The following is a 27,379-nucleotide window of genomic DNA, read 5'->3' on the forward strand; positions in this document are numbered from 1 at the left end:
ATTTTAGAAAATGTTGTTGCTGTTGTTGGTACGTTTGTTCAGCACAAGACTATCCCACACAGGAGAGGAAGGACTTGGCCTATTTTTGATTTTGCAGGATCTTAAACTGCCTGGTATATGGTAATGTAACGCAATGTGTCTGCTCAGTCCTGTCTGACTCTTTGCGATCTCATGGACTGCAGCCCCCCAGGCTCCTCTGTCTGTGGGGATCCTCCAGGCAAGACTACTGGAATGGGTTGCCCATTTCCTCCTCCAGGGGATCGTTGGGATTGAGCCCATGTTTCTTGTGTCTCCTGCATTGACAGACAGCTTCTTTACCATTGAGCTAGCTGGGAAATTCATTCAGCAGTGGGGTTCAAACCCACACCTCTAGGGGATACTTGGCCATCCTATTTTGCAGCACCTTAAATCGTGCGTAGCACGTGGTTGGCACTGTAAATATTCCTCGATTAACTGAATGAAGGCTAGAGTTTGAGAATAAGACAAGATTGCAAACCAAGCTAGAATCTGAGCTAACAAACGTTTGGGAGGGGCAGGGGGAAATGCATATCTTAAATTTAAATTTATTTAAAACTTACAAAAAGTCTCCACTCAAGTTGGTGAAAAAAATTTAAAAGCAGCAACAACGATCTTAGTTAATTACCAGCAATCTAATGCAATTTATAAAATTGAACAAAATTTGGATGTGTGTCTTATGCCTCTATAGACACGGGATCCTTTCTTTAGGTCCTTGTCTTTAGGGTCTGGTAGTATCATTATTGGAACACTTTCCAAAGCCTTTTTCTTTTGGACTCTATGCAGAATAATTCGATAGACCCCTGTGATGGAGCTTCGGGCATCTCTCCCTTGGTTATTGCGAATGTGCTCTTCCGTAATGCCCAAGTGTTCTAAAGTGCTTTTGACCTCATTTTCTTCTTCTTTGAGGCTGCTGGTCTCTGACAAATGTTTGGGATCTAGCTGGAAAGGCTCCAAAGGGGTGGGATATGGCACCCCCTGCATCCACTCATTGTTCATGATGGAGTCGATTCCGTACCTCTCGGCGGGTACTGGCTGGAGGACTCCCCGGATGAGGCGGAGGCAGGGCTCCGACACGTGTGGAGGCACGCTGTAGGTGCCTTCCAGGATGCTCTTCTTCAGTTTGGCCACGGTCTCTGCCCGAAATGGCATGGTGCCAGTCACCATGAAGTAGAGAAGCACCCCCAAGGCCCAGATGTCCACATAAACGCCGACATAGTGCTCATCTCGAAAAAGTTCAGGCGCCGCGTAGGGTGGAGACCCACAGAAAGTGTTCAGCATTTCACCTTTTTTACTGACTGTACTGAATCCAAAGTCGCCCACCTTCACACAAGTATTATTGGTATAGAACACATTTTCTGCTTTCAGATCTCTGTGAATAATTTGGTTTTCATGCTGTGGAAAAAGACAAAGGAGGGAAAGTCATTCTCAAAGTAAAAGCCAACATTAAAGATGCAGCAGTTGCTCTGAAACAGTGAGGTGATGTTGGTGTAACAACAGAAATTCAATGGAAATCAACTTAAGTCATATCAGATCTCAGACCTTGCAAGCTGCCCTGGCATAACCTTTAGCCAAATGTAACACCTGTACCCTCCAAGCAGACCAAAGGTTCTTTTCTGTGGAGTCAAAGCTGGAGTCTGTCCCTGACGTGGACTTAGGAATTAGTGCCAAAAGTAAGGCCTAAATGGGCTTCCCTCCTAGCTCAGTTGGTAAAGAATCTGCCTGCAATGCAGGAGATCTGGGTTCAATTCCTGGGTCAGGAAGATCCCCCGGAGAAGGAAATGGCAACCCACTTCAGTATTCTTGCCTGAAGAGTCTCATGTACAGAGGAGTCTAGCAGGCTACAGTCCATGGGGTCACAAGAATTGGACAAGACTTAGTGACTAAAGAGAGAGAGAACGAGAAAGACCTAGATCTTGTGAAACACAATGAGACAGTTAATCCTTCACCTCTGAGACCATATGCGGGTTTTCCTGGCTGAGCAATCTCTCGACTAGGGCCAGCCTCAAGAAGAAAAAGAGCCCTCCTCCGACCCCCTACCCCTGCTCCTTTGGATGGGCTCCTCTAACTTTATACAATTCAGTAGAAGGGAGCAATTTATAGTGGACAAGTTTCTGGCAGCAGATCCCATCCCACCCTTGCATTCTGGATCCAGACAAGCTTGAAGACTCTTGACCAGTTTAATGCCAAGGGCACTTGGGAAATGGTTTAATGCTGCTTTTCCAGATGGACCTTCCGGGGTAAGAATCCAAGCTTCGGAGCCTGACATTTTTATTAGTTCTAGGTTCAACTATGCCAGTTGTGTATGTGAATGTCAGCTTCCTTCTTTGTAAAACAGAACACTGAGAACCACCTCCTAAGGCTCTTGTATGGGCTTCCCTGGTAGCTCAAATGGTAGAGTCTGCCAGCAATGCAGGAGACCCCGGTTCGATCCCTGGGTCAGGAAGATCCCCTGGAGAAGGAAATGGCAACCCACTCCAGTATTCTTGTCTGGAAAAATCTCATGGACTGAGGAGCCTGGTGGGTTACACCCCATGGGGTGGCAAAGAGTCGTACAAGACTGAGCAACTAACACACACACAAAGCTCTTGTGAGAACTGAATGTGATGCTGTATCTGCAGTGTTCAGCATGGTCCCGGCATACAGGAAGCAAACCCAATAAAATCCAGATCTATGCCTGTCATCCTCTCTTTTTGGAGACCTGAGAGCTGGAGAAAGTCATGGTATAGAGCCTCAGAGGACTCAGTCTGCATTCTCGACTGCTGGATCCTCTCTGCTCTCCTGCCAGATCTCTTTTCTGAGTAGAATGTGGAAGACTCTGACCATCTGCTCCACTGCTTGGTATTTGTTGTTCAGTCGCTCAGTTATATCCGACTCTTCGTGACTCCATGGACTGCAGCAGTACAGGTTTCCCCGTCCTTCACTATCTCCCAGAGTTTGTTCAAACTCATGTCTGCTGAGTCGGTGATACCATCCAACCATTTCGTCATCTGTTGTCCCGTTCTCCTGCCCTCAAACTTTGCCAGCATCAAGGTGTTTTCCAATGAGTTGGCTGTTCGCGTCAGGTGGCCAAAGTATTGGAGCTTCACCATTGTGCGTGGTATAGGTCCGGCTTAGTTCTCGGCCTGGGGAAGGTCCACCCCAGCACAGAGTCACTTAGGTGACAATCGGTGGTACCACAGCCACCACTATCAGGCTTAGGTTCTCCCTTGCTCACTTCTTTTTCTTCCCCCTCTCCCTCTCAAATGTGATCTTGGGGTCCCTAGGGCACTAATACCCTGCTAATAATTTGGCCAGGAGCTCACTGATTCCAGTTCTTATCTCACGACATCCAAGAAGAGGAGCAAAAGATACAGCTTCTCAGCTAACACAGATCCCAGAAAAGTGTCTCTTCCTGCCAGTTACTTTGAGGGCTGGGCAAAGAGGGTGGCCAAAACTTCTGCACTAACAGAGTAGTACAAGTGGTGGTCAGGACTGCAAGTCTGATTCCTCCTGTGTGCCCAGTAATATGGCTGTTGATAGAGGACACAGGAGAATCAGGGGGAGTGTGCTTACGGAAACCAGATTTATTTAAAGAAATAATCAGAGAACTAAAATCAGAAAGACACAAGCAAGTGTTAGTGTGCTGAGCACAGAGGCAGAAGAACTAGAAGAGTTCACCAAAGGCATGAAGATCAGTGCGGGCTGAGCCCAGACTGAAGAAAGCTTCACAGAGACAAGCTGAGCTGGGTCATGAAGTGTGGATGATATCGGGACTGTGAGGTGTGATAAGCGGGGAGAGGGCATCCTAGACACAGAAGGAAGGCAAGGCCAAGAAGCAGCGAGAAGCCAGCTCTCTGAGTACCAGAAGACGGGGTTGGAGGAATGGGTGTGGCCAGGGAATGGGTATCGGTCGTCTGGCTGCTCAGAGTGACTCCTCCAACTTCCGCAGAAGCCAGGAGGCTACAAATGTAACTGAAACCCCTGGGCATCGCTTTGGAGGTCAGGAGCACAATCCCAGCCAGACATCTGACTCTCATGGAAGGGACTGCTATCTGCCCTTATAAAGGACTGAAGCCCTCGGGGATGCTTAGATCAGGGGGCCCTGACTCCCAGTATTGGCCCATGGCCTGTTAGGAACCAGGCTGCACAGCAGGAAGTGAGTGGCGGGTAATAAAGTGAAGCTTCACCTGTGTTTACAGCTGCTCCCTGTCACTCGCGTTACTGCCTGAGCTCTGCCAAGGGTATTAGATACTCAAAAGAGTTCGAAACCTACTGTGATCGGTGCATGGGAGGGATCTAGGTTGCAAGCTCCTTATGAGAACCATCCTGAAACCACCCCCTGCCCTGGTCCATGGAAAACTTGTCTTTCACAAAACTAGTCCCCAGTGCCCAAAAGTTTGAAGACTGCTGGCTTAGACAACGGTAAACTAAAGCTCCATGCTTCCATTGTGGGGGGAATGGGAGCTAGATCCTCCCTCCTCACCCTGCTCACCATGTGCTTCACGGCAGACACAATCTGGGAGAAGATGAGCTTGCTTTCTGGTTCTGAGAACTTCCCTTCCGTGCTGATCTTCCCAAAGAGCTCCCCTCCCCCTGCATACTCCATCACCAGGTGGAGCTTGGATAGAGTCTCCACGACCTCATAAAGGCGGATGATGTTGGGATGGTGCAGTTTTTCCATGCTGGAGATTTCACGGGATAGCAGCCTTTGAGTTTTCTGGTCTAACTTGGTCTTATCCAGGATCTTAATAGCCACTTTTTCTGGAAAAAAAGAAAAAAAGTCAAAGGATGTGCCTGAGTTCATAGCTGCTTAGAACTGGAAGGAACCTAGTCCCTTTATTTTTATTTTAATAGACAAAGAGGTTAAGTGGCTGTTTATAGCTCAGAGAGCTCCTAGCAATTTCCGAGTTCAACATCAGTGCTGGTCCCTGGGATCAGTATGACTCTACCATGTATAGGTTTTAATGCCAACTTCTGCCTCCCCAGGAGGTTTCAGTTTGGTGAGGTTTATCCAGTTTTCTGGATAAAGCACTTCTACGTAGCCAACAGAGACTCTCTTGATCAGGTCCAAGCCACCCCTTCAGCCTCATTGCCCATCATTCCTGTCCATGGTCCCCACCTCCCCATGTACCCTTCAGTTCATTACAGGATGCTTTGCAGTTCACTGAAAAGGTCTTTTACATTCACACCTGAGATCTCTTCTCTACCTGCGTCCACCAGGAGTATTTCTCTATCTGGCTCATCACTCCTTCCCTATCTTTACTTGGTTAATGACAGATGATTCTTCACGGCCAGCCTCAGAAACAACCTCTTCCAGGAAGCCTTCTATGACACCTGTCCCCGGAAGATGACATCCAATTTCTGTGTATTCTCTATACAATAATCTCAGCACCCTGCCCTGAAAATGATGACTCCTTACTCGTTTCTTCTTCCTACCCTCTTCCTGCCTGGGCTGCATTCTGATTTGACGTTGTCAGTGCCTGGCACACCATGTACCAGCATGGAAAGCATCAGTGCTCAGTGTGGGTGAAGTGTTAGAGAGCCATGAGGAGATGGGCACTGCAAGGTACCACTGGTGGGAGGACTAGTTGGTAAGATGGTTCTGGATTGTAGTTTGGTTTTACATCTTGAGAGCCTTAAAAATGGTCGAATACTTTACCCAGACTTTTTCCATTTTGGCAGTTAATCTTAAATAATCTGATGCATATACAAGCTTGCTTGTGTAAGAAGACTTCGGTGATACAGAGAACAGCTTAGGAGTCTAGCGAGAGATATAGTTAAAATAAAATGTGGTTCACCTATCTCCACAATGGTACAGAGCTATCAAAATGGTATGTGCAGTGATTAAAATAATGATCTTGATCTTTATTGATAGACATGGAAAGATATTCAATATAGAACATGTGAGGGAACTTCCCTGGTGGTTCAGTGGTTAAAAATTCGCCTGCCAATGCAGGGTACATGGGTAGGATCCCTGGTCCTGGAAGATCCCACATGCTGCAGGACAACTAGACCCATGAGCCAAACTACTGAACCCCACACTCTAGAGCCTGTGCTCTGCAACAAGAAGCCACTGCAATGAGACGCCCGTGCAGTGCAGCTACAGAAAGCCTGCATGAAGCAACAAAGACTCCACGCAACCAATAAATAAATAAACATTAAAAACAAAGAACATGAGGAAAAACACAAATATGCATTTGCATAGGAAAAAAATCTGGCAAGATAATACACCAAATGCTTAGAATAGTTATATTATTAATAGGGGGATCACGGATGGTTTTCCTTTTTTAATTTTCCTACAATTAATTATACAATTAACATCAATGAATTACGTATTAAAAATGGTTAATGTTTGAAAATGAATGAATCTCTACTAAAAACTGACACTTCATGTTTTTGCTCAAACTGGACCAGACTTTGATAATTTTCCAGGCAAGAAAACTTCTGAGAACACAGGATGGCAAGGCTCCTATTTGACCTACTTGAAAAACAACTGCTTTGAAGAACTTTGGCACAGTGTGTGTCCTCAATCCCTTAGTCGTGTCCCGCTCTTTGTGACCCCCATGGACTGTAGCCCGCCAGGCTCCTCTGTCCATGGAATTCTCCAGGCAAGAATACTGGAGTGGGTTGCTATTTCCTTTTCCAGAGGATCTTCCCAACCCAGAGATCGAACCCAGGTCTCCTGCATTGCAGGTGGACTCTGAGCCACTAGGGAAGCCCAAGAATACTGGCGTGGGTAACTTAACCCTTCTCCGTGGCATCTTCCCAACCCAGGAATCAAATCGGGATCTCCTGCTTTACAGGAGGATTCTTTACCAGCTGAGCTACCAGCTGAGCTTCTATCTTACAGTCGTGAAAATAGAAGCAGCTAGTTTAAAGTAAGAGTGTCAGTGGTTTTGTTAAAGTAGGTCATAGGTCTCCCAGAAGACAGCGGCAGGATTTCCCGGTGCCTGATGTGACCACGCTGGCTCAGGGCGTCCGCAATATCGCAACATCTTGGGGGAGGCTCTACCGAGCGGAACCCTGGGGGCTTCCGCGCCCTCCCTCCGCAGGCCATGCTCCAGGCAGAGGGACGGACAGCCCCGGCTATCCCCCCGGGGTACGGGGGGTGGGATAAGGTGGGGTAGAGGTCCCCTCTCTCGTCGTGGCTTTCCTACTCTTCAGTCTTTGGGATTAAGAATCCGGGCAGCTGTTCACCTGAAACAGAAACTTTGGTTTTGCGTAGCCCGTTAGGCGAGCTGTTATTTTATTTATTTATTTATTTTTTATAATTCTCACAGCACACAATCCACCCATAGTGTGCAGTTCCATGGTTTTTTAGTACACTTGGAATTGTAAAGCCATCCCCACAATGCAGGAGACCGGGTTTGATCCCTGGGTCGGGCAGATCACCTGGAGGTAGGGCGCGAGCTGTTGTTTTTAAGAGCGAGAATAGTGAATTCCGTCCTTCAGTCTGGCAGCTTGCCGGTAGGAGAGGCCGCCTCTCCGCCCGGTCCTCCCAGCGCCCGCCCGGCTTCAGTTCAGGTGCGGGTCCTCCTCTGTCTCCCCCTCCCGCCCGGGAGCGGCACGCTCGCTCCTCGTACTGCGTGCAGGTCAGGCGCTGTCTCAAACCGCCCTTTAAACACCATCCTAGTTTTGGTTTTTCAGTTGTATACCTGAGTGGTTGTGAGCAGAGGCTGCCCTCCCAGGGCCGGGGTCAGAGTTAGGCAAGAGAGGAGCTGTGAGGGGAAGCCCTTCCTGAAATTCTACACCCTATGAAATGGCAACCCACTCCAGTGTTCTTGCCTGGAGAATCCCAGGGATGGCAGAGCCTGGTGGGCTGCCGTCTATGGGGTCGCACAGAGTCGGACACGACTGAAGCGACTTAGCAGCAGCAGTATGCCTGCTCACTCTAGTCCCAACCTGCTTCCTCCACCATGCCTCCTCTAACACTAATGAATAATCATAGAAAACATTTAAAAATCCCTGGTGTTCTGGATTGCCACTAAGTGGTAGAAATCGCAGTTCCATGGAGAACTAGGTCTCTAAGTCCACTCCTTCAACAAACGTTCAGGCAGTACCTACTGTGTTCCAGATGGTGAAGAAGACAGACATATGAGACAGAGGGTTTGAGAAAAACCTTATTACACTGTGGCATGTGTTAGGAAGGGGTGCAGATGGGAGAACAGACAGCTCCCCATTAAGAAGTGACACACCCTGTGACCAGGAAGTGAGGAAGGAGGCCCAATACCTGGCCATGGGAAGGAGACAGCGTGCCAGGTCTGGGCAAGATGTCGTGTTTGTGTTTGAAGATCCCACTATGTTGGACACTGGGAATTGAAGGGGCGGCGGGGTGGGCGGTGGAGGGGAAGGAGTCACTAACCAGCCCGGAGCAGTAGGCAGGTGTCACATGACCCAGAGCCTTCGAAGTTATTTCAAGAAATGTAGCCTTGGGTCTTCCCTGGTGGTCCCGTGGTTAAGAATCTGCCTTCCAAGGCAGGGGAAATTCGAGTCCTGGTTGGGGAACTAAGACCCCCACGTGCCTCAGGGCAACTAAGCCAGCCCGCCCTGCCACGACTACTAGAGAGACGCCTGTGCACTTCAACAAAAGATCCCACATGCTGCAATTAAAACCTGATGCAGCCAAATAAAGAAATATTTTTTAAAAAGAAAGAAATATAGCTTTGGAGGAAGGAAATGAAGAAATAGGTTATATGTGAAAAAAAATGTTGCCTGACCTATCAGTAAAGAATGTTGCAGCCATCAAGCCTTCACATTACAGCCGCTGAAGGTGAGCCCTGAGGGAACTGGGGACGGAAATGGGATGCCAGCCATCAAGCAGTCACCCCGAAGTCACCCCCATCCGCAACCCCAGCCCCCTGCACCCGAGGAGACTCAGGAGGAGAAAGCACAGGATAATGGCTCCATTAGCTGAGGTGCATATCCGAGGAATGGTTTCAATGAGTCCAGACTCTTGCATCTTCCCAGACATAGAAAAACGCTGAATTCCTTAACTTGGGATATCTGGTTTTCTTTAACAGTAATCTTTTGGACTTCTGACTACCTGGTCTTTGTTGCAAGAACTCCTATATATTCTGGCTCCTCCTCTACCTCTTCAGAGCAATCTCTCAGAGATATCTGAGAGACTGTGTCCCCCACTTAAGTCCTCAGTTTTGTCTGCTGAATAAAAGATTATTCTCAACTTTTAGGCTGTGCTTTTCATTTTCAATTGACAAGGACAGATTACGAGGTACAAACTTCCAGTTATAAAATAAAAGTCACAGGGATGTAATATATAGGTTAGGGAATATAGTCAATAATATTATAATAACTCTATATGGTGACAGATGACTTATGGTGATCATTTTGTATTGTATAAAAATATTGGATCACTATGTTGTATACCTGAAAGTAATATAATTTCTTTTTTATCAGGGAAGCCCATTATAATATTGTAAGGCCATTATAATATTGTACTTCAAATTTTTTTTAATTGCCTTTATTTTTAGAGAAGAATAAAACATAAATTAACATTTATTCTTAAAATGTGGGAAGACATTTTAAGGTTTTAAGGGATTGTTATAATCTGATTTCCATTTTATTCTTTTTAAAAAAAATTTTTTTGGCTGCACTGGGTCTTCCTTACAGTGAATGGGATTTCTCTAGTTGCAGCTTGAAGGCTTCTCTTGTTGTGGAGCACAAGCTCTAGAATGTGCAGGCTCTCTAGTTGTGGTGTGAGGGCTTAGCTGCTCCGAGGCATGTGGGATCTTAGCTCCCTGACCAGAAATCGAACCCATGTCCCCTGAATTGCAAGGTGGATTCTTAATCATTAGACCATCAGGGAAGTCCCTGATTCCCATTTTAGAATGGGTACTCAGGCTGCAGTATGGGGAATGGATAGGAGCAGAGGATGCCTAAGGGCAGTGTTTTTGGAGGTGATGATAGCAATGGCAGAGAGAGGACTCCCTGGGTAGTGGCAGAGAGGAGAAAGAAAGAAGCAGAGAAATTTGAAAGGTAAACCTCCCCTTTCTCCAAATTTAGTGAAAAGACTGACACATTCTTTAAACCAGGGCTTGCAAACTTAAATGTCTCTAGAGGCTAGGGTGGAAATAAGGTGGCAGGCTTACTGTAAGACAACAGGGAGTAGTGGGGACTGTGGCGTCCTGAAGAATGCATGCCTCAAAGCAAAGAGGCAGCTGCTACTCAACTTCAGACAATTGTTACTATTGGGAATGTAGACTCAGTGTTGTCAAATCTAATGTTTTTCAAGAGACATCGGAATTGTAATGCAATCATTCTAATCATTAAGTGTCAACAACTAATTCAAATTTTTCAAACCTAGAGTGGATCAACCAAAAATCTGTCTTTAGGACCAAGGAGATAAGGGGAAGGAAAAGATATTAGAACCTAGAGAGTGCTGTGTAGAGGCAGCTGCCTTGAGAGGAGCCACGACCGTTCTTCCAGAGTATAGCTGGCCCGAATCAACCTCACAGTCAGGCTGGGGGGACACAGCTCAGATTCTTGCTCTCCTTCCTTTGATCCCCTGCAAGATCTCCCTACAAACCAAACTTAGCTGGAACTTAGAGGACTATAGTCTGGGACAGAGTGGAAAATGAAGGGTGGAAAATGGACCTGGGGGAGCAGATGGGAGATGTCCAGCACAGCAGGCTTGTGGGGTAAGAGAGCAGGATGCAGTAGAGTGAAAAACAAGGGGATATACCCCGAGTCATGGAGTCAGGGAAGATTTTTTTAACACCTTCCCTGGAGTCTAAGTGTTAATTAGAGGAAAGTAGGGGAGAAGCAATAAGGAGATATATATATATATATATATATATATATATATGGAGGTGGATATATACTTAGGGGTGTATAGGGATGTATAGGAGAAAAGACCTTGAGACAGGAAAGCCCCTGACACCTTAGGGGACTAGTCTATTCACTTTTTTGATTAGCTTCCCTTACTAATAAAACATTTTTAAGCACTGCTCTAATATATGTATATTTACAAATTAGATGCATGCACTATTAATATCTTTTTGCCTTTTCATACTGTTCATGGGGTTCTCAAGGCAAGAATACTGAAGTGGTTTCCCATTCCCTTCTCCAGCGGACCACGTGTTGTCAGAGGAGAAGGGGATGACAGAGGATGAGATGGTTTGATGGCATCACTGACTCAATGGACATGAGTTTGAGTAAACTCCGGGAGTTGGTGATGGACAGGCAGGCCTGGCGTGCTGCAGTCCATGGGGTCGCAAAGAACTGGACATGACTGTGACTAAACTGTAAGTGAACTGTAACTATAAATATACACACTGTTAGTATATGTAATCATTGATATTAAAAACCATGCAATTACAAATATAAAAAAAGGCTTTAGTATTTTCCTCCCTCATCCCAGTTGGCACCCCCACTTAGGCACCTCCAGGGGTACATGAACCCTACTTTGGAGACCACTGCCTTTGAGGAACTGAAAGAAGATCATGGAGCTGGCACATGGGGAATGAAGGAAAAGATAAACCAAGATGAAGCCAGAGAGTCAGTCAGGACCAAAGTCCCTGAGTCATATTCTGGACCTCAGATTAAGGACACAGAGAAACAAGCCAGAGAGTCAGTCAGGACCAAAGTCCCTGAGTCATATTCTGGACCTCAGATTAAGGACACAGAGAAACAAGCCAGAGAGTCAGTCAGGACCAAAGTCCCTGAGTCATATTCTGGACCTCAGATTAAGGACACAGAGAAACAAGCCAGAGAGTCAGTCAGGACCAAAGTCCCTGAGTCATATTCTGGACCTCAGATTAAGGACACAGAGAAACAAGCCAGAGAGTCAGTCAGGACCAAAGTCCCTGAGTCATATTCTGGACCTCAGATTAAGGACACAGAGAAACAAGCCAGAGAGTCAGTCAGGACCAAAGTCCCTGAGTCATATTCTGGACCTCAGATTAAGGACACAGAGAAACAAGCCAGAGAGTCAGTCAGGACCAAAGTCCCTGAGTCATATTCTGGACCTCAGATTAAGGACACAGAGAAACCATGGGAAAGTTCCTTTTCTTTTTTTTTTCTTTATTTTATTTTATATTGGAGTATAGTTGATCAGACGATAAAGAATCTGGGGAGACCTGGGTTCGATCCCTGGGTTGGGAAGATCCCCTGGGGAAGGGCATGGGAACCCACTCCAGTATTCTTGCCTGGAGAATCCCCATGGACAGAGGAGCCTGGTGGGCTACAGTCCATGGGGTTGCAAAGATTCAGACACAACTGAGAGACTAAGCACAGCACAGCACATAGTTGATAAACAACAACAATGTTGTGTTAGTTTCAGCTGAACAGCAAAGTGATTCAGTTATACACATATCCATTCTTTTTCAAATTATTTTCCCATTTAGGTTGTTACATAATATTGAGCAGAGTTCCCTGTGCTACACAGTAAGGCCTTGTTACTTACCCACTTTAAATATAGCAGTGTCAATCCCAGACTCCCTAACTATCCCCTCCACCCCCTACCCTTCCCCTCTGGTAACCAAAAGAAACCACTAGAAAGTTTCAAGCAGAGAGCTAGCTTACATGACCAGGCTTGCATTTTCTAAAAGATCACTTCTGGCTGCCGTGTGGATAAACATGGATGAGGGAGACGGATTACAACAGCTTAATCAACTAGGAAAGGGTGAGATATTTAGAAGGCGGAGTCAGTAGGACTCGGGGTTCAGCTAAGGTTTAGGGTTGAAGAAGAGGTCAAGGTTTCTGGGTTGAGGAACTGGGAGGATGATGGCATGTGTTGGAGAAGCATCTTTATTGTTGTTGGCATGGGTTTGTGTGCTCCCTCAGCCTCTCTGCTCTCTCTCTCATCCTGTTCACTCAGCTAAAACATACCTGGTCACACCCAGCCTCTCACCTACTCTCTGCCTGTACCCAGGCAGTGACATGATGGCTTGTCTCACTTTGAATTCATGATTTATAACCTCGGGTGCGTCTTTAATGCTCCTGGCAAACACTTTATTTGTCTGGTCCAATAACACTCCTACACTTTTAGATGGTACTTTCATGGCTTCTTTTCTCCCATCAGTTCTTTGATGCTTTCTCTCCTTGCTCATAGCTGAATGACTTTGCTTTCTATTGTATTGAGTAAAGAAAGCAATAGAAGAGAATTTCCTCAAGTCTTCCAACCTACCTGAATCTGTGCTCATAAACTCTGTCTTCCTTTTTGTTCTTCTGGATAAATGGTCCCTGCTCCTAAGGCCTGGCTAAGACGCCTCTACCTGTTGAATAGATTCCATCTACTCTCATCTACTCAAGAATGGGCAGCCAAAATTTCTTTCTTCTCTCCTGCATCATCAATTTTAACCTTTCTACTTAATCTTTTCCATCTGCATACATTCATGCTATTTACCCATCTAAGAAAAATGAAAAATCTTCCCAACAAAAATACATACATGCTAGCAAAAGACTGTACTAAAATATTCATAGTAACATTATTCATAGTAGCCCCAAATTGGAAACTATCCTCATGTTCATCAACAATAGATGGCATAAATTATAATATATTCATACAATGAGCTGCTGTATAGCATAAGAATGAAGCACCTAAACTACACAAAATAATATGAATGGTTTCCCCCCGCCAGAAAAAATTTTTTTTGGCTCTGCTGTGTGATTTGCACCATGGATTGAACTAGGGGCCCTGGCAGTGAGGGTGCTGGGTCCTAACCCCTGGACCAGCAGGGAAGTCCCTGGTTTTCACAAATTTAACATTGAGCACATGAAAGAAGACAAAAAAGAAGACACGCTATATGAGGTCATTTACATAAAGTTTTACAGGTAATCTGTGATGTTAAAAGTCAGGAGAGTGGTTACACTTGTTTAGTCGCTATGTTGTGTCCTACTCTTTTGAGACTCCATGGACTATAGCCCACCAGGTTCTTCTGTCCATAGGATTTCCCAGGCAAGCATACTGGCGTGGGTTGCCATTTCCTTCCCCAGGGGATCTTCCCGACCCAGGGATCGAACCCAGGTCTCCTGCATTGGCAGGTGGATTCTTTACCCCTGAGCCACCAGGAAAGCCCAGTTATATGTGGGGATGTAGTAAATAGAAGTGGGGATGGGGAGCCTCTGAAGTACTGGGGATGTTTTCTCTTGAACTTGGTGGTGGTTATATAGGTCTTTTTTAGTTTGGAAAATTCATTTAACTGAATATTTCAGATTTAAAAACTTCATTTGTGTATTTATGTACACTGAACATGTTTTAAAAGTTTTTGAGAAGTCACAGAAAAACCTCACTTCCCCCTTCAACATCAGGCCTATTTTTCTCATTCTCTGTATAGAAAAGCTCCCTTAAAGAGTTGGTCCTATGTCACTGTCCCAGTTCTCCCACTATATGTATTTTTTAATTTATCTATTTATTTGGCTAAGTTGCCAAATAAATCTTAGTTGCGGCACTCGGGCTCTTCTTTGCAGTGCACGTGCTCCTGTAGTTGTGGCTGCCGCCTTAGGTGCCCCTCAGCACGTGGGGTCGTAGTTCCCCAACCAGGGATCAAACTCATGTCACTGTATTACAAGGCAGATTCTTAACCCCTGGACCACCAGGGAAGTCCCACCCTCATTATACCTTAAGCCTAAGAGATAATGCTACTAAAAATGCTCTTCTCAGGGTCACCGATGATCTCCAAGTTGCTAAAAACAATGGCCAGTTCTCAGGCTTCATCCCTCCTCCTAGAAACATCTTTGCACTGAGTTTCTGACGAAACACACTCTTGGTTTTCCTCCTACCTCTTGCCACTTCTTCTAAGGTTCCTTTGCTGCGTTCTTTTCATCTGCCCAGCCTCTAAATGTTGGACACCTGAAGGCTCAGTCCTTGGCCATCTCTACAATCATTTCCTTGGTGATCCCAGGTTCATATATACACCTGCCTACAAGACCTCTCCATGTGGCTGTCTCAGTTTGGGCTCCGAAGAAGATCATGAGGTAATGATTCAACTGCAAACAGTTGATGAGGAATGGTACAGCTGTACCCAGCAAACAGTGGTAGAAGAATGAGGAAGTGAGAGAGGAAAGGAAAGGCAGCCAATTAAGGATGTGTTACTAAGCAAGTTACCAGTTAATTCTGTATGACTCTTAGCATAACTGACACCATCCTGGGCCCATACAATTCCTCATGTCCTTCCACCGACCCTATCCAGGACTGCACCATGCAGTAAATCACTTTTCTGTTGTCAAGAGCTTTGTAGTTAATATTGTTGTTTAGTCGCTAAGTTGTGTCTCTTTCAGACTGTAGCCTACCAGGACTGTAGCCTACCAGGCTACTCTGTCTATGGGATTTTCCAGGCAAGAATACTAGAGTGGGTTGCCATTTCCTTCTCTAGGGGATCTTCCCAACCCAGGGATCAAACCCGGGTATGCTGCATTGGCAGGCGGATTTTCTACCGCATAGATATTGTTTAAGGTTTGTTAAGTCCAGGTGGCCTCTATGCTCTGTTAGTTACCAAATAATGATGAAGACTTTTGCTGACATATTCCTGGTACCCACAAGACTCGTTACCCTTTCAATCATCTTGATTCAGGAATACACTTGCTGTTTTAAGCACATACATACCCCCATATCCTAGATTGGCTCTAAAATTGTCCCAGTGGCCGGTTGGCAGTGCAGAGTACACCCTACAAATGCTTCCAGATCATTGTCTGTCCAATCCTGATCCCACCTTATGAGTAAGTTACCCTTTAATAAACTGATCCATGAGGCTTATGGCACTGACTGCTTCATTTTTTACTGGGGATTTTTTTTTGTTCCTTCCATCCACCAAAAATCCTGCTGCGAGTTATCATTTGAGTTTTACTAGCCAAAGAATTGATACTTTTGAACTGTGGTGTTGGAGAAGACTCTTGAGAGTCCCTTGGACTGCAAGGAGATCCAACCAGTCCATTCTGAAGGAGAGCAGCCCTGCGATTTCTTTGGAAGGAATGATGCTAAAGCTGAAACTCCAGTACTTTGGCCACCTTATGTGAAGAGTTGACTCATTGGAAAAGACTCTGATGCTGGGAGGGATTGGGGGCAGGAGGAGAAGGGGATGACAGAGGATGAGATGGCTGGATGGCATCACTGACTCGATGGACGTGAGTCTGGGTGAACTCCGGGAGTTGGTGATGGACAGGGAGGCCTGGTGTGCTGCAATTCATGGGGTCGCAGAGTCAGACACGACTGAGCAACTAAACTAAACTGACTGACTGATGAGAAGTGTGAGAGAGCGGGGGGCACATCAGTTACTTCCAGTAACTGGTTGTCGGATGCTCTTGACAGATGTTAATTCCCCTGTATTTTTGGCCTCCCATGCATGCAGGAAAAGCAGCTCCAGCAGCTAGAGAAAGCCCAGAGGCAAAGAGATGAGAGATGAAGGCCCGGCTTGCATGCCCTGAGATGGTAAGACCCAAAGAGGCACAAGTGAAGCACCAACAGCCTCTGCTGTGCTTGTGTAACAGGCACGTCCAACGTGTACATTCAATACTGATCTCTTCCACCCCAAACCCGTTCCTCCTACAGTCTTCCCAGTTTTGATAAATGGAAACTATTCTTGCAGTCAAAAACCTTGAGTACTTGACTCTTCTCTTTTACACTCCACTTTCAATCTGTCAGCAAATCCTATTATCTCTACTTCTAAATATAGCCAAAAGCCAGCCCCTTCTCAGCCTCTCACTGCCCCCTTCCTGGCCCAAGCCACCATTCTCTCTTGCCTGGATTATAATAGGCTCCCAGCTGATCTCTGCTTCTGACCCCTTGTAGCCTGTTTTCAACAGAGCAGCCAGGGTGATCCTATTAAGCATAAGCCGGGTCGCATCATTTCTCTGCTCCCTTCAAGGGCTCTGGTTTCCCTTGTAGGAAAAAGCCAAAATCCTGACAATGCGGTATTGCACATTAGCCCTCCATAATCTGGTCCCTGCTGCTCTCCGCCGTGACCTGCCTTGGCCATTTCTAGAGTATTACAGGCACTCTCCCACCTTGATGCTCTTCTGAGGACTGTCCCCTCTGCCTGACCATGTTCCCCCATGGACCCCATGGCCAGTTTCCTCATTCTCTTCAGTTCAGTGATCACCTCCTCAGGAAGGCTGTCCCTGGGCATCTTGTCTAAAACTGCAGTCCCCAAGGCTCCACCTCCTTCCCTCTGCTCTATCTTCCTTCTTGTCTCTTATCACTACATAACATAATGAATATTTTCCTGGCTTATGTTTGTCTGTCTCTCTCCACTGGAGCATAAGCTCCACAGGACAGACTGTTGTCTATTTTGTTCACTGCTATATTTCCAGTCCCTAGAAAAGTGCCTGTTACATGGGAGGTGATCAACAAATATTTGTTGAATAAGTGACCTCATTTAATGCTCACAAGAGTCCAAGATAAGTATCCCCATTGAAGTATAAACTCAATTTTGCTTTTTTATTTACTATCGTGTCCCAAGCATCTTCCATGTTACTACAGACTCCCCATAATCGTGATTTTTTAATAGTTGTGTGACTTCCACCCAGTATATTTGCTTTAATGTCCTTGAGCATGCCTGTATCATTGGATCATATAAATTATTTTTAGTCTTTTGCATTATAAATATAGAACATTCTTTTATTATAGTAATTCTGGACTTTTTTTAGGATGGATTCACCAAAGCCACTAACTATTCTTAAAGCAAGAAAACATAATTTAATCTATTTTTACTTTATTTTTTTGGCTGCACTGGATCTTCGTTGCTGTGCTCCGGCTTTCTCTAGTTGAGGGGAGTGGGGGCTGGTCTTCGATTTGGTGTGTGAGCTTCTCATGGCAGTGGCTTCTCGTGTTGCAGCTCGAGAGTTCTAGAGTGCACGGGCTCAGTAGCTGTGGCGCTGGGGTTTAGTTGCTGCAAGGCATATTGCCTGCATTGGCAGGCAGAGTCTTAACCACTGGACCACCAGAGAAGTCCCTTTAATTTATTTTTTAATTGAAGCACAGTTGATTTACAATATCGTGTTAATTTCTGTTGTACAGCAGAATGACTTATACACATATTTTCATTATTTTTAACATTCTTTTGCATTATGGTTTATCCTAGGATACTGAATGTAGTCCCCTGTGCTCTACAGTAGGGCCCTGTTTATCCACTCTATGTGTAATCCCAAACTCCCAGTCCATCCCTCCCCTCCCCCACCCCTTTGGTAACCACAAGTAGATTCTCTACGTCTATGAGTCTGTTTCTGCTTCGTAGATAGGTTCATTTGCACCATATTTTAGATTCCACATAAAAGTGATATCATACATTATTTGTCTTTCTTTTTTCTGACTTACTTCAGTTAGTACAATAATCTCTAGTTGCATCCAGCAAACATCATTTTAAATTGCTATTTTAATGAATGTACCCAAAAGGAGAGACTGTCTTTAAAAACAAGTTGGGGGACTTCCTTGATGGTCCAGTGGCTAAGATTCTGTGCCACCACTGCAGGGGGCCCGGGTTCAAGCCCTGGTTGGGGAACTAGATCCCACGTGCTGCAACAAAAGATTCCGAGTGCAGCAACTAAGACTCAATGCAGCCGAATAAATAAAAATAAATATTTTAAAATACAATAAAAAATAAACACCAGTAGGCCTTATTGATTAAGCTTTACTAGAGCCTGTGTGAGTCTTCCAGCTCTGTTCTCCTGGGAGATCACAGCATGAGGAACCCACCAGAGAGTACTGCCCTGCATGGCTCCCTCCCACATCTCTTCTCACTACCACTGGATTTTCAGAGGACGTTATTATACTGACTTAATTCACCAAGTATTGTTTGAATGCTTATTACTTATACTGAATGTGGGGGAAGTCTGAGGATCTATAAGACACAGTGTCTGACACCAAGGAGCCTGTGACCAGGACACACAAGACTTTCACTCTATCTGGATTTGTTAGGCTCCAAACTTTTATTATTCATTCAACTTTCTCTTGGGCTCCAAGATGGTCATTTAGTTCCTCTACTTCATGACCTCTGTGTATCTCCAAGTCAGGGCTTCAAAATCTGCAGTCTCAAATCCATTTCTTCTCCAGTAGTCACTATTCAGTATAAATCATTGAGGCCAGAAACGTGGGAGACATTTTAAATTCTTCCCCTCCCTGTCCCTTCCTGCTCTTCCCCATGCAGTCAACCACAGGTTTTCCAATATTCTGAACTAGTCTTCAAATGCATCCTCTTCTCTCCATCCTCACTGTCACTTCCTTAGTTGAGATGGACATCGTCATTTGTCTGGACCATTAGACTAATATTTGATTCTGACATCCCTGACTCTTGGCAGTCCTCAACTTCAGTTCATTTTCCTCACTAAAATAATAATTAATCACTTTTGAGGCTTCCCAGGGGGCACAGTGGTAAGAGAATCCACCTGCCAATGCAGAAGATACAAGAGATGCGGGTTCGATCCCTAGGTCAGGAAGAGCCCCTGGAGAACGGAATGGCAACCCATTCCAGTATTCTTGCCTGGGGAATTCCATGGACAGAGCAGCCTGGTGGCCTACAGTCCATGAGGTCGCAAACAGTCAGACATGACTGAGCAACTAACACTTTCACTTTCCATTCCTTTATTTGGCTGTGTTGGGTCTCAGTTGCGGCACCCTCAATCTTTGATTTTTGTCAGTAAGCAGGATCTTTAGTTTCAGGGGGTGGGATCTAGTTCCCTGACCAAGGATTGAACCTGGGCCCCTGCACTGAGAGTGCAGAATCTTAGCCATGGGACCCCCAAGGAAGTCCCCCTCACTGAATTACTTTTAAATCTCCAAACACTCCTCACCCTGGCTCATACCTCCATTCACTTAACATCTCTCTCTGCCTGCCATCTCCCTTCCCCTTGTAGCATTTCTCCGCAAACCTCAAGACATAACACAAGCCTTTCCTGATCAACTGACCCTTTCCTGATCTCAGGTTCAGTCGAGCACACCCTTTGTCCCTTACCCTGTGACAGCACTTATCAAATGCTTCCTGTCTGTCTCCATAACTTACTGAGAGTTCCTGTCCAGCAAGAACCCTATCTTATTCACCTCTGCAAGGCACAGGAGAGTTAATTATACTTTTAAAAAAAAAAGAATGAATGAACCGATGAATAAATAAATCAAGAGAGAAGGAGAAAGGGTTCTAGAAACACGAGACTCGAGTGAAAGAGAAGAAGACAGGGAAGAAGGGGTCAGGAAGGGCAGCATCAGAGAAAGGGCCAGGCGCTGTGGCCGCTTTTGCTTTTGATTGAGGCAACAGATGGGACATAAAATATTCAGAAGCTGAGTGTGTCATCTCTTTTGAGAAATTTCTGATCAGCTAAAATGGGACTCATGGTGGTTTCAGCCTGCTCTATTTTCTTGCAAGGCCCAAGGGAATCTGAGCCATTAGCTATAAAAATAAACTCCAGCCAGCGGGGGGCCTGTATGGAGCCTTCTCCCAAGGGATCATGAGCAGCGGGCACCTTTTTATAAACTACTGTCTTAGAAGATACCCCTGGCACTGAAACCTTCCATTTCCCTGGGAATCTCCTCCGTGATCTTATCCAGATTGTCCATGTTTCCTAGAAAACCTGATGACAATTCTGGGCCAGCTGGCTTTGTATGGGAACCATATTTAAACAAGTCGCTCTTCAGACGATGTCATCTGACACGGCTTGGTAACAGGATAGGGTATTTGGAATTCTCAGCAAGGTTAAACCACTCCCTGATAAATCTTCCCCCATTGTAGAGGCGAAGATTTCAGAGGTAGTCCCTCTGTCTTTCTATCCCAGTCCCCTCCAGGTAGGCTAATGTCCTCCTTCTTGTCACAAGTCACAGTCCTTTAAAAAAAAAAAAATATATATATATATATATATATTTGTCTCTGCACCAGGTCTTAACTGCAGCATTGTTGTTCAGTCACTCAGTCATGTCCTACTTGTTGCCACCTTATGGACTGCAGAAATCCAGGCTTCCCTGTCCTTCATTATCTCCTGGAGTTTGCTCAAACTCATGTCCATTGAGTTGATGATGCCATTCAACCATCTCATCCTCTGTCACCCCCTTCTCCTCCTGCCCTCAATCTTGCAGAATCTTTAGCTGCGCCACGTGAACTCTTAGTTTCAGCACTTAGAACTTAAGTTTCCTGACCAGGAGAGTTTTAGCCACTGGACCACCAGGAAGTCCCACAGTATTCTGGTCTTCACTCTGCATCTTCCCTGAGTTCTTGCTTCCTAATACATGAACTCCGAGAAAGCAATGGCACCCCACTCCAGTACTCTTGCCTCGAGAATCCCATGGATGGAAGGGCCTGATGGGCTGTAGTCCATGTGGTCGCTACAAGTCGGACATGACTGAGCGACTTCACTTTCACTTTTCACTTTCATGCATTGGAGAAGGAAATGGCAACCCACTCCAGTGTTCTTGCCTGGAGAATCCCAGGGACGGGGGAGCCTGGTGGGCTTCCGTCTATGGGGTCGCACAGAGTCAGACACGACTGAAGCGACTTAGCAGCAGTATCGGCAGCAATACATGAACTGCCTGGCTCTTTCTTCATCCTCACATCAATTTGCATCTGGGTCCCCTTCTTCACGCTCTCAGTCTCTTTTGTTCTCACCTTCCTATTCTTTCCTGGGCTCACTTCCAGGAGAACCAGAGGAGAGATGAGCATGGGACCAGGATGAGGCCATCAGGGGACAAGTCCATAATTAGGAGGTGAAGTCCAGGATTCATTTTCCTGTTGCATCAGTACAGCATGTGCAGGGACCTGCCATTACAATTTCTGGCTTTTGTTTATATGTATAATTGTTGAACTGATTTTTCCTCTTCCTGTGCTTTTAGCCGTCTTTCCCTCCTTTGCTCCCGTACCATTCCATAAGCAGAGGGTGACACTGGACCTTTGATAACAAGGCTCCTCTGTAGAGGGTTATGAGTGAGGAGAGCATGACAGTGAGGCCACGGAGGCATCATCTGCACAAGCAGGAAAAGCCACGCTCTCTGAAACCCAAGGGGCTAGAGTTAAGTTAATTCTGTAACACAACAGGCAAGTAGCCTTTGCATTTGAGATGACAGTCACTATGTAAATGCCAATTGTTGATCCTCTTTCTTCTGTCCTCCTCACATAACAGTGTCTACAGAACCAGATGCTCTGCTGCCGTTGGCTAGTGGCAGTTCCCTGCTTAGCTGGTTACAGTCTCTGTGATGATACGTTATCATTTCGCAGTGCTCTCCACTCTCCCTTCTCAGAGATGCTTCTTTGGACCTTGGGCTTTTCTGACAGTGAGGTGGGCCTTGTGACCCAAGGGGCTGCCACTGACTTGACCCAGGCAGGCTCTTGACTCAGGGCGGCCCATCACCGGCTGGCCAGTGAGCACTTATATTCTCTCCCTTTAAAATCTGAGCTGCAATAGGATGAGACTGGTCAGATGGAGATGGGCAATAAAGCTGAGAGATTACATAGATACGGGCAACAGTCATTGCTGGTGATGTGCTTTTGGATAATTAAGCACAGAAGACCACTCTGCAGAAAGAAGTAGGAAGTAGAACGAGAAAACATGTGGTCCCAGAGAAAGGGGAGGTGGAGAGGGTAACCTCCATCCCTGAAACCTGGCTCCACCACCCCGATGTGGGGCCACAAAGTTCCCCTGCACACGAGTCACCCCATCACTGCACCAAAATCCTGAGGCAGCTTGGGTGCAGCAAAAAGGAAGCTGAGTTCTAACCCCGCCTCTGCCCGTGACCTCAGGACAGCCACTCCGGAACCTCTGTAACTCCCACTTGTAAAACACAGGAGGATGAGATGAGGTCAGTGTTTCCCAAAGCGGAACCTGGAACACTCGTGGGGCATGCAGTGATTTTAGTGCAAGGAAACAGCCTTAAATAGCACCGAACCACAGCATAAAAATGTTATTTTCGTATCATTTAGGAGCTAAGAGTATCAGTTAAGAGTTCTTCCTTAACTCTCCTAGGTAAGGTAAAGAGAAACTCAGATGGGTTTTTGGCATGTTTTAAATTACTTTCAGTCACTTGTTAAGTTTCTTTAAACAAAATTTTTTTTAATGTAAGATATTGCATTAGTAATTTCTTATATTGGATACACATTGAAATGACAATAGTTTGGACAATAATTTGACATAGTTTGGACTTTAAATATGGAGAAGGCAATGGCACCCCACTCCAGTACTCTTGCCTGGAAAATCCCACGGAGGGAGGAGCCTGGTAGGCTGCAGTCCATGGGGTCGCTAAGAGACGGACATGACTGAGTGACTCCACTTTCACTTTTCACTTTCATGCTTTGGAGAAGGAAATGGCAACCCACTCCAGTGTTCTTGCCTGGAGAACCCCGGGGACGGCGGGGCCTGGTGGGCTGCCATCTATGGGGTCTCACAGAGTCGGAAACGACTGAAGCGACTTAGCAGCAGCAGCAGCAGCAGGACATTAAATAAAATATTGTTAAAATTTTTTAAAAAATTTGGCTGCCCTGGGTGACTTGTGGGATCTCAGTTCCCTCAGCAGGGATCGAACTCCTGCCCCCTGCAGTGGAAGCGTGGAGTCTTAATGACTGGAATGCCAGAGAATCCCCTGTTTAAAATTTTTTGAAAGTTGTTAAGAAAATAGATTTTTAAGTTCTCACTATACACACACACACAGTTGTAAGTATGTGAGGGGATGAATGTGTTAAAGAACCTTATCCAGGTAATCAGTTTGCAGGACATACATATATAAAATCAGAACATGGTCGTCTTAATATTGTACATCAATTACATCTCAATAAAGCTGGAAAAATAAATACAACTTTTAAATTTGTTTGCCTTGTATTACTTTTACCACTATCTTCTAATCACAGATTTTCAAGACATTAATATCAAATTTCCATCTGAAATAAGTTTAAGTAAAAAATAGACGTGCACAGTGATAGCTACCATTTATTGAGTGGCTACTGTGTGCCATGGAGTTTATGTTATTCCTAATTTCCCCTACAATTCTAAGAATAATTATCTCTGTTTTGCAGTTAAGGCAACTGAAGGACCAAAAGAATGAGTATAATATGCACAAAGTCAGATACCTAGCAAGTGAATGAACAAGGATTTGAAGCCCATGCTCTGAAGTGCATGTTTTCAGATTTGTCTGTTTCTGAAGCCCACGTTCTTTCCACTCTCTCTTGCTTCCTCTCCCTTAGAATCGAATATCTGAACCCACATTCAGGAAGGAGTTCCATGTTGGCCACATCCAGTAGGCTTTGCTCAGACATCAGCCCCTGTGTCCTCTCTGCCACTTTGGGTACTCTCTCCTTTCTGAACTCCTCTCCTGGTTTGTGTTTATCCAATTTCTTGTCTCCCGTTCCTGATCAAGTCTTCCAACTGCTGTCTCAGTCTCCAGCCCCTCAGCTCTCCCTATGTGTTTTCTCTTTTGCCCCTCACTCTTGCTCTAGACCATTGAAAAATTCTTTTACCCTTCACTTCTCCTCTAGACCATTGAAAAGCAACATCTGTCCTAATTTAGATTTAAATCCTATAGGCTTCCCTGGTGGTTCAGATGGTAAAGAATCTGCCTGAATGTGGGAGACCTAAGTTTGATCCCTGGGTCGGGAAGATCAGATGCTCTGGAGAAGGAAATGGCAACCCCCTCCAGTATTCTTGCCTAGAGAATTACATGGACAGAGAAGCCTGGACAGCTACAATCCATGGGGTTGCAAAGAGTTGGACACGACTAAGCAACCAACACGCACACACACACACACACACTAGATCTGGAGAATTCCATGGACAGAGGAGCCTGGACGGCTACAGTCCATAGGGTTGCAAAGAGTCAGACATGACTGAGCAACTAACACACACACACACACACACACACTAGATTTAGTTTTATGTAATCAGTGCCCCTGGCTGCATTCTGTCAGTGAGGAACCCAAGGCTCACAGCAGTGCTGTCATGCACCCAGGTAGGTAAGATGAGTAGCCGAGATGTGAAGGCATGAACCCAGACACTCGGGCTCAGAGCAAGACAGAAGGGGACGCTGCAGTGACTTGGGTGTGGGGGTGGATTGTGGGGGGGAGTGTGTGTGTGTGTGCTGCTTTCTCTATAGGGATCCAACAAGGATGAGAGTGGAATGGGATTGGAGGTTAGAGAAGAAGAGAAAAGAAAATTCTAACATAAGAAAGAACACCCTTGAAGACGTGGTGGCAGCCTAGATCCAAGGAGAATAAATATCAGTATGGGACTCTCAGGGAGAGAGCAGAGCCCATGGGCTTTAGAAAGTCAATAGAAAGAAAAACACCAATACAGTATACTAACGCATATATATGGAATTTAGAAAGATGGTCACAATAACCCTGTATATGAGACAGTAAAAGAGACACTGATGTATAGAACAGTCTTTTGGACTCTGTAGGAGAGGGAGAGGGTGGGATGATTTGGGAGAATGGCATTTAAACATGTATAATATCATATATGAAACGAATCGCCAGTCCAGGTTCGATGCATGATACTGGATGCTTGGGGCTGGTGCACTGGGACGACCCAGAGGGATGGTATGGGGAGGGAAGAGGGAGGAGGGTTCAGGATGGGGAACACATGTATACCTGTGGCAGATTCATTTTGATATATGGCAAAACCAATACAATATTGTAAAGTTAAAAAATAAAATAAAATAAATTAAATTAAAAAAAAAGTCAATAGACGATACTGAATTGCAGGTGTTCTTTTTCTGTCTTGTAACTCCATTATGTCGATCTCCAAGCTTAGCTAAATTCCAGGTAACTTGGAGAAGTGCCCACGTGGGTTCTCCTCACAGCTCCTGAGGCCAGGGCAGTGGGCACTGCTGGTCTAGAGTCCAGAGGGGCCAGCAGTCAAGCAAGCACTGGTCTGTGCTAGAAAGCAAGGAGCTAACAACAGTGAGAATTGGTGCAGGGCAGATGAAGCAGAGAAGATCCTGAGATCAAGTCCCTTTTCCCCTAACCTCACAGATGCAGCAGCCTCAGGTAAGGAGGAGAGGCTGGACCCCACTATCCACTGACCATCCGGGAGGGTCCCTGTGCCACTGGTATTGACACACAAATATAGACAGAAGTTACAAAGAAGGACTTGGAACGTGAGTGGCCTTGGGATCAAGCCACACTCCACTCGGCTTCTCCAAGGCTTATAACTGGAGAGAACACCCTCAGTGTTTGAGTTCAGCTGCATGGTATAGCAGAAGAGTTTTTGGAGTCAAAATCACCTAAGATGAAACAGCTAAAGCCACACTGGACTTCTTTGGATCTTAGTTTCCTTATCTATAAAGTGAAAATAAAAACACTGCGCTCACACCGTCACTGTGAAAATGAACTGCGATAACGACAGACAGCAGCTGCCCTAATGCCTGCCCTTAGCAGGGACTCAGTGAAGTTGCCTCACCGGCTTCCCTGGCCCCAGACTCCTAACCCGCCCCTCAAATCAGGTCCCCACACCCTGGACATCACCCTCAGAGGTCAGTTCCTACCTTTGGTTAGGGAGTGAATCCCCAGCTTGACTTGGGAGAAGTTCCCACTTCCGATCTCCCCTCGGATGCGATAGAAGCCGATCCGCTTGCCCAGAGTGATCTCCCTCACCACCTTCTCATCCTGGGACATGTCCTGGGTCAGCTTCTCAAAGGGTGTCAGCTGGCGAGGCTCTCCCTCCTCGTCCTCCTTGGCACACTCCGTCTGACAGCCACTCTCCTCGCTCTCCCGCCGACCCCACCTGGCACAGTGGGGGTTCACCAGGCCGCCTCCATTCACATACACAGCAGTCATCGTCCACGGCAGGCTCACCTCTCCATCTCAGCAGAGGCACCAAGCAGGGCAGGATGGGGAGGAGCGGAAGGGGCTCAAGGGGGATGGGAGATGGGACTTAAAGGCTGTAAGGGCCCTGCGTCCTTGCGAGCTGTGCAAAGACTCCTGGATGCGCAAACCCCTTTCTGGGCTTCAGTCAGCCAAAGGCAGAGACCAACCCCAGCACTGCCTACCCAGCCAAGCCCAAAGCTGCCCGCCTCACTCGAGACATTTCACACCCTCCTTCACAGTGAACTTCCCCGCTCTAACTGGACCATCAGGCATGCATCCAGGTACCCTAGCCTTGATCAGGCTCCAAGAACTTTCTGGCCGGCTGTGCTGATGCTCTGTGGTAGGTGGCTCTGTCCCGAAACAAAGGCTCCAGTTTGCTATTTCCTTTGATGGTCAGAAAATCTTCTGCCCTGGTGTGTAAAAGCCCCCAGGAGGCCCCCAGGTCCCCGCTGCTGGTGCTTATCTCTGATCTTCATTTTGCACTTTTGCTGTCAAGTCGCAGGTCCCAGGAGACCTGACAATCCAGACCCCAGGAAAGAAGAAACTTGCAAATCAGCCTTCCGGTCACACGGGCAGCTAGAGGAGGATTAAATCCCTGCAATGCCACCTTAGCCAGCCTTAATTTAGACGAGCTTGCCTCTAAGCCGTGAGCAGTCTCAAAAATT

General features: G+C 46.0%; 1 protein-coding gene across 1 annotated transcript; it reads right to left on the bottom strand.

Moving 5' to 3' along the window:
- Positions 1-546: 546 nt before the first annotated feature.
- Positions 547-27,379, bottom strand: NIM1K (NIM1 serine/threonine protein kinase). The gene is made up of 3 exons (XM_010832802.1): positions 26,393-27,379; positions 4,490-4,758; positions 547-1,410 (listed from the first exon to the last, which is right to left on the bottom strand). Exons 1-3 carry the CDS (start codon positions 26,682-26,684, stop codon positions 661-663), a joined length of 1,311 nt encoding a protein of 436 aa, XP_010831104.1. The 5' UTR covers positions 26,685-27,379; the 3' UTR covers positions 547-660.

This window comes from Bison bison, unplaced genomic scaffold (genome assembly GCF_000754665.1).
Source record: "Bison bison bison isolate TAMUID 2011002044 unplaced genomic scaffold, Bison_UMD1.0 scf7180017862275, whole genome shotgun sequence".
Classification (NCBI taxonomy): Eukaryota; Metazoa; Chordata; class Mammalia; order Artiodactyla; family Bovidae; genus Bison; species Bison bison.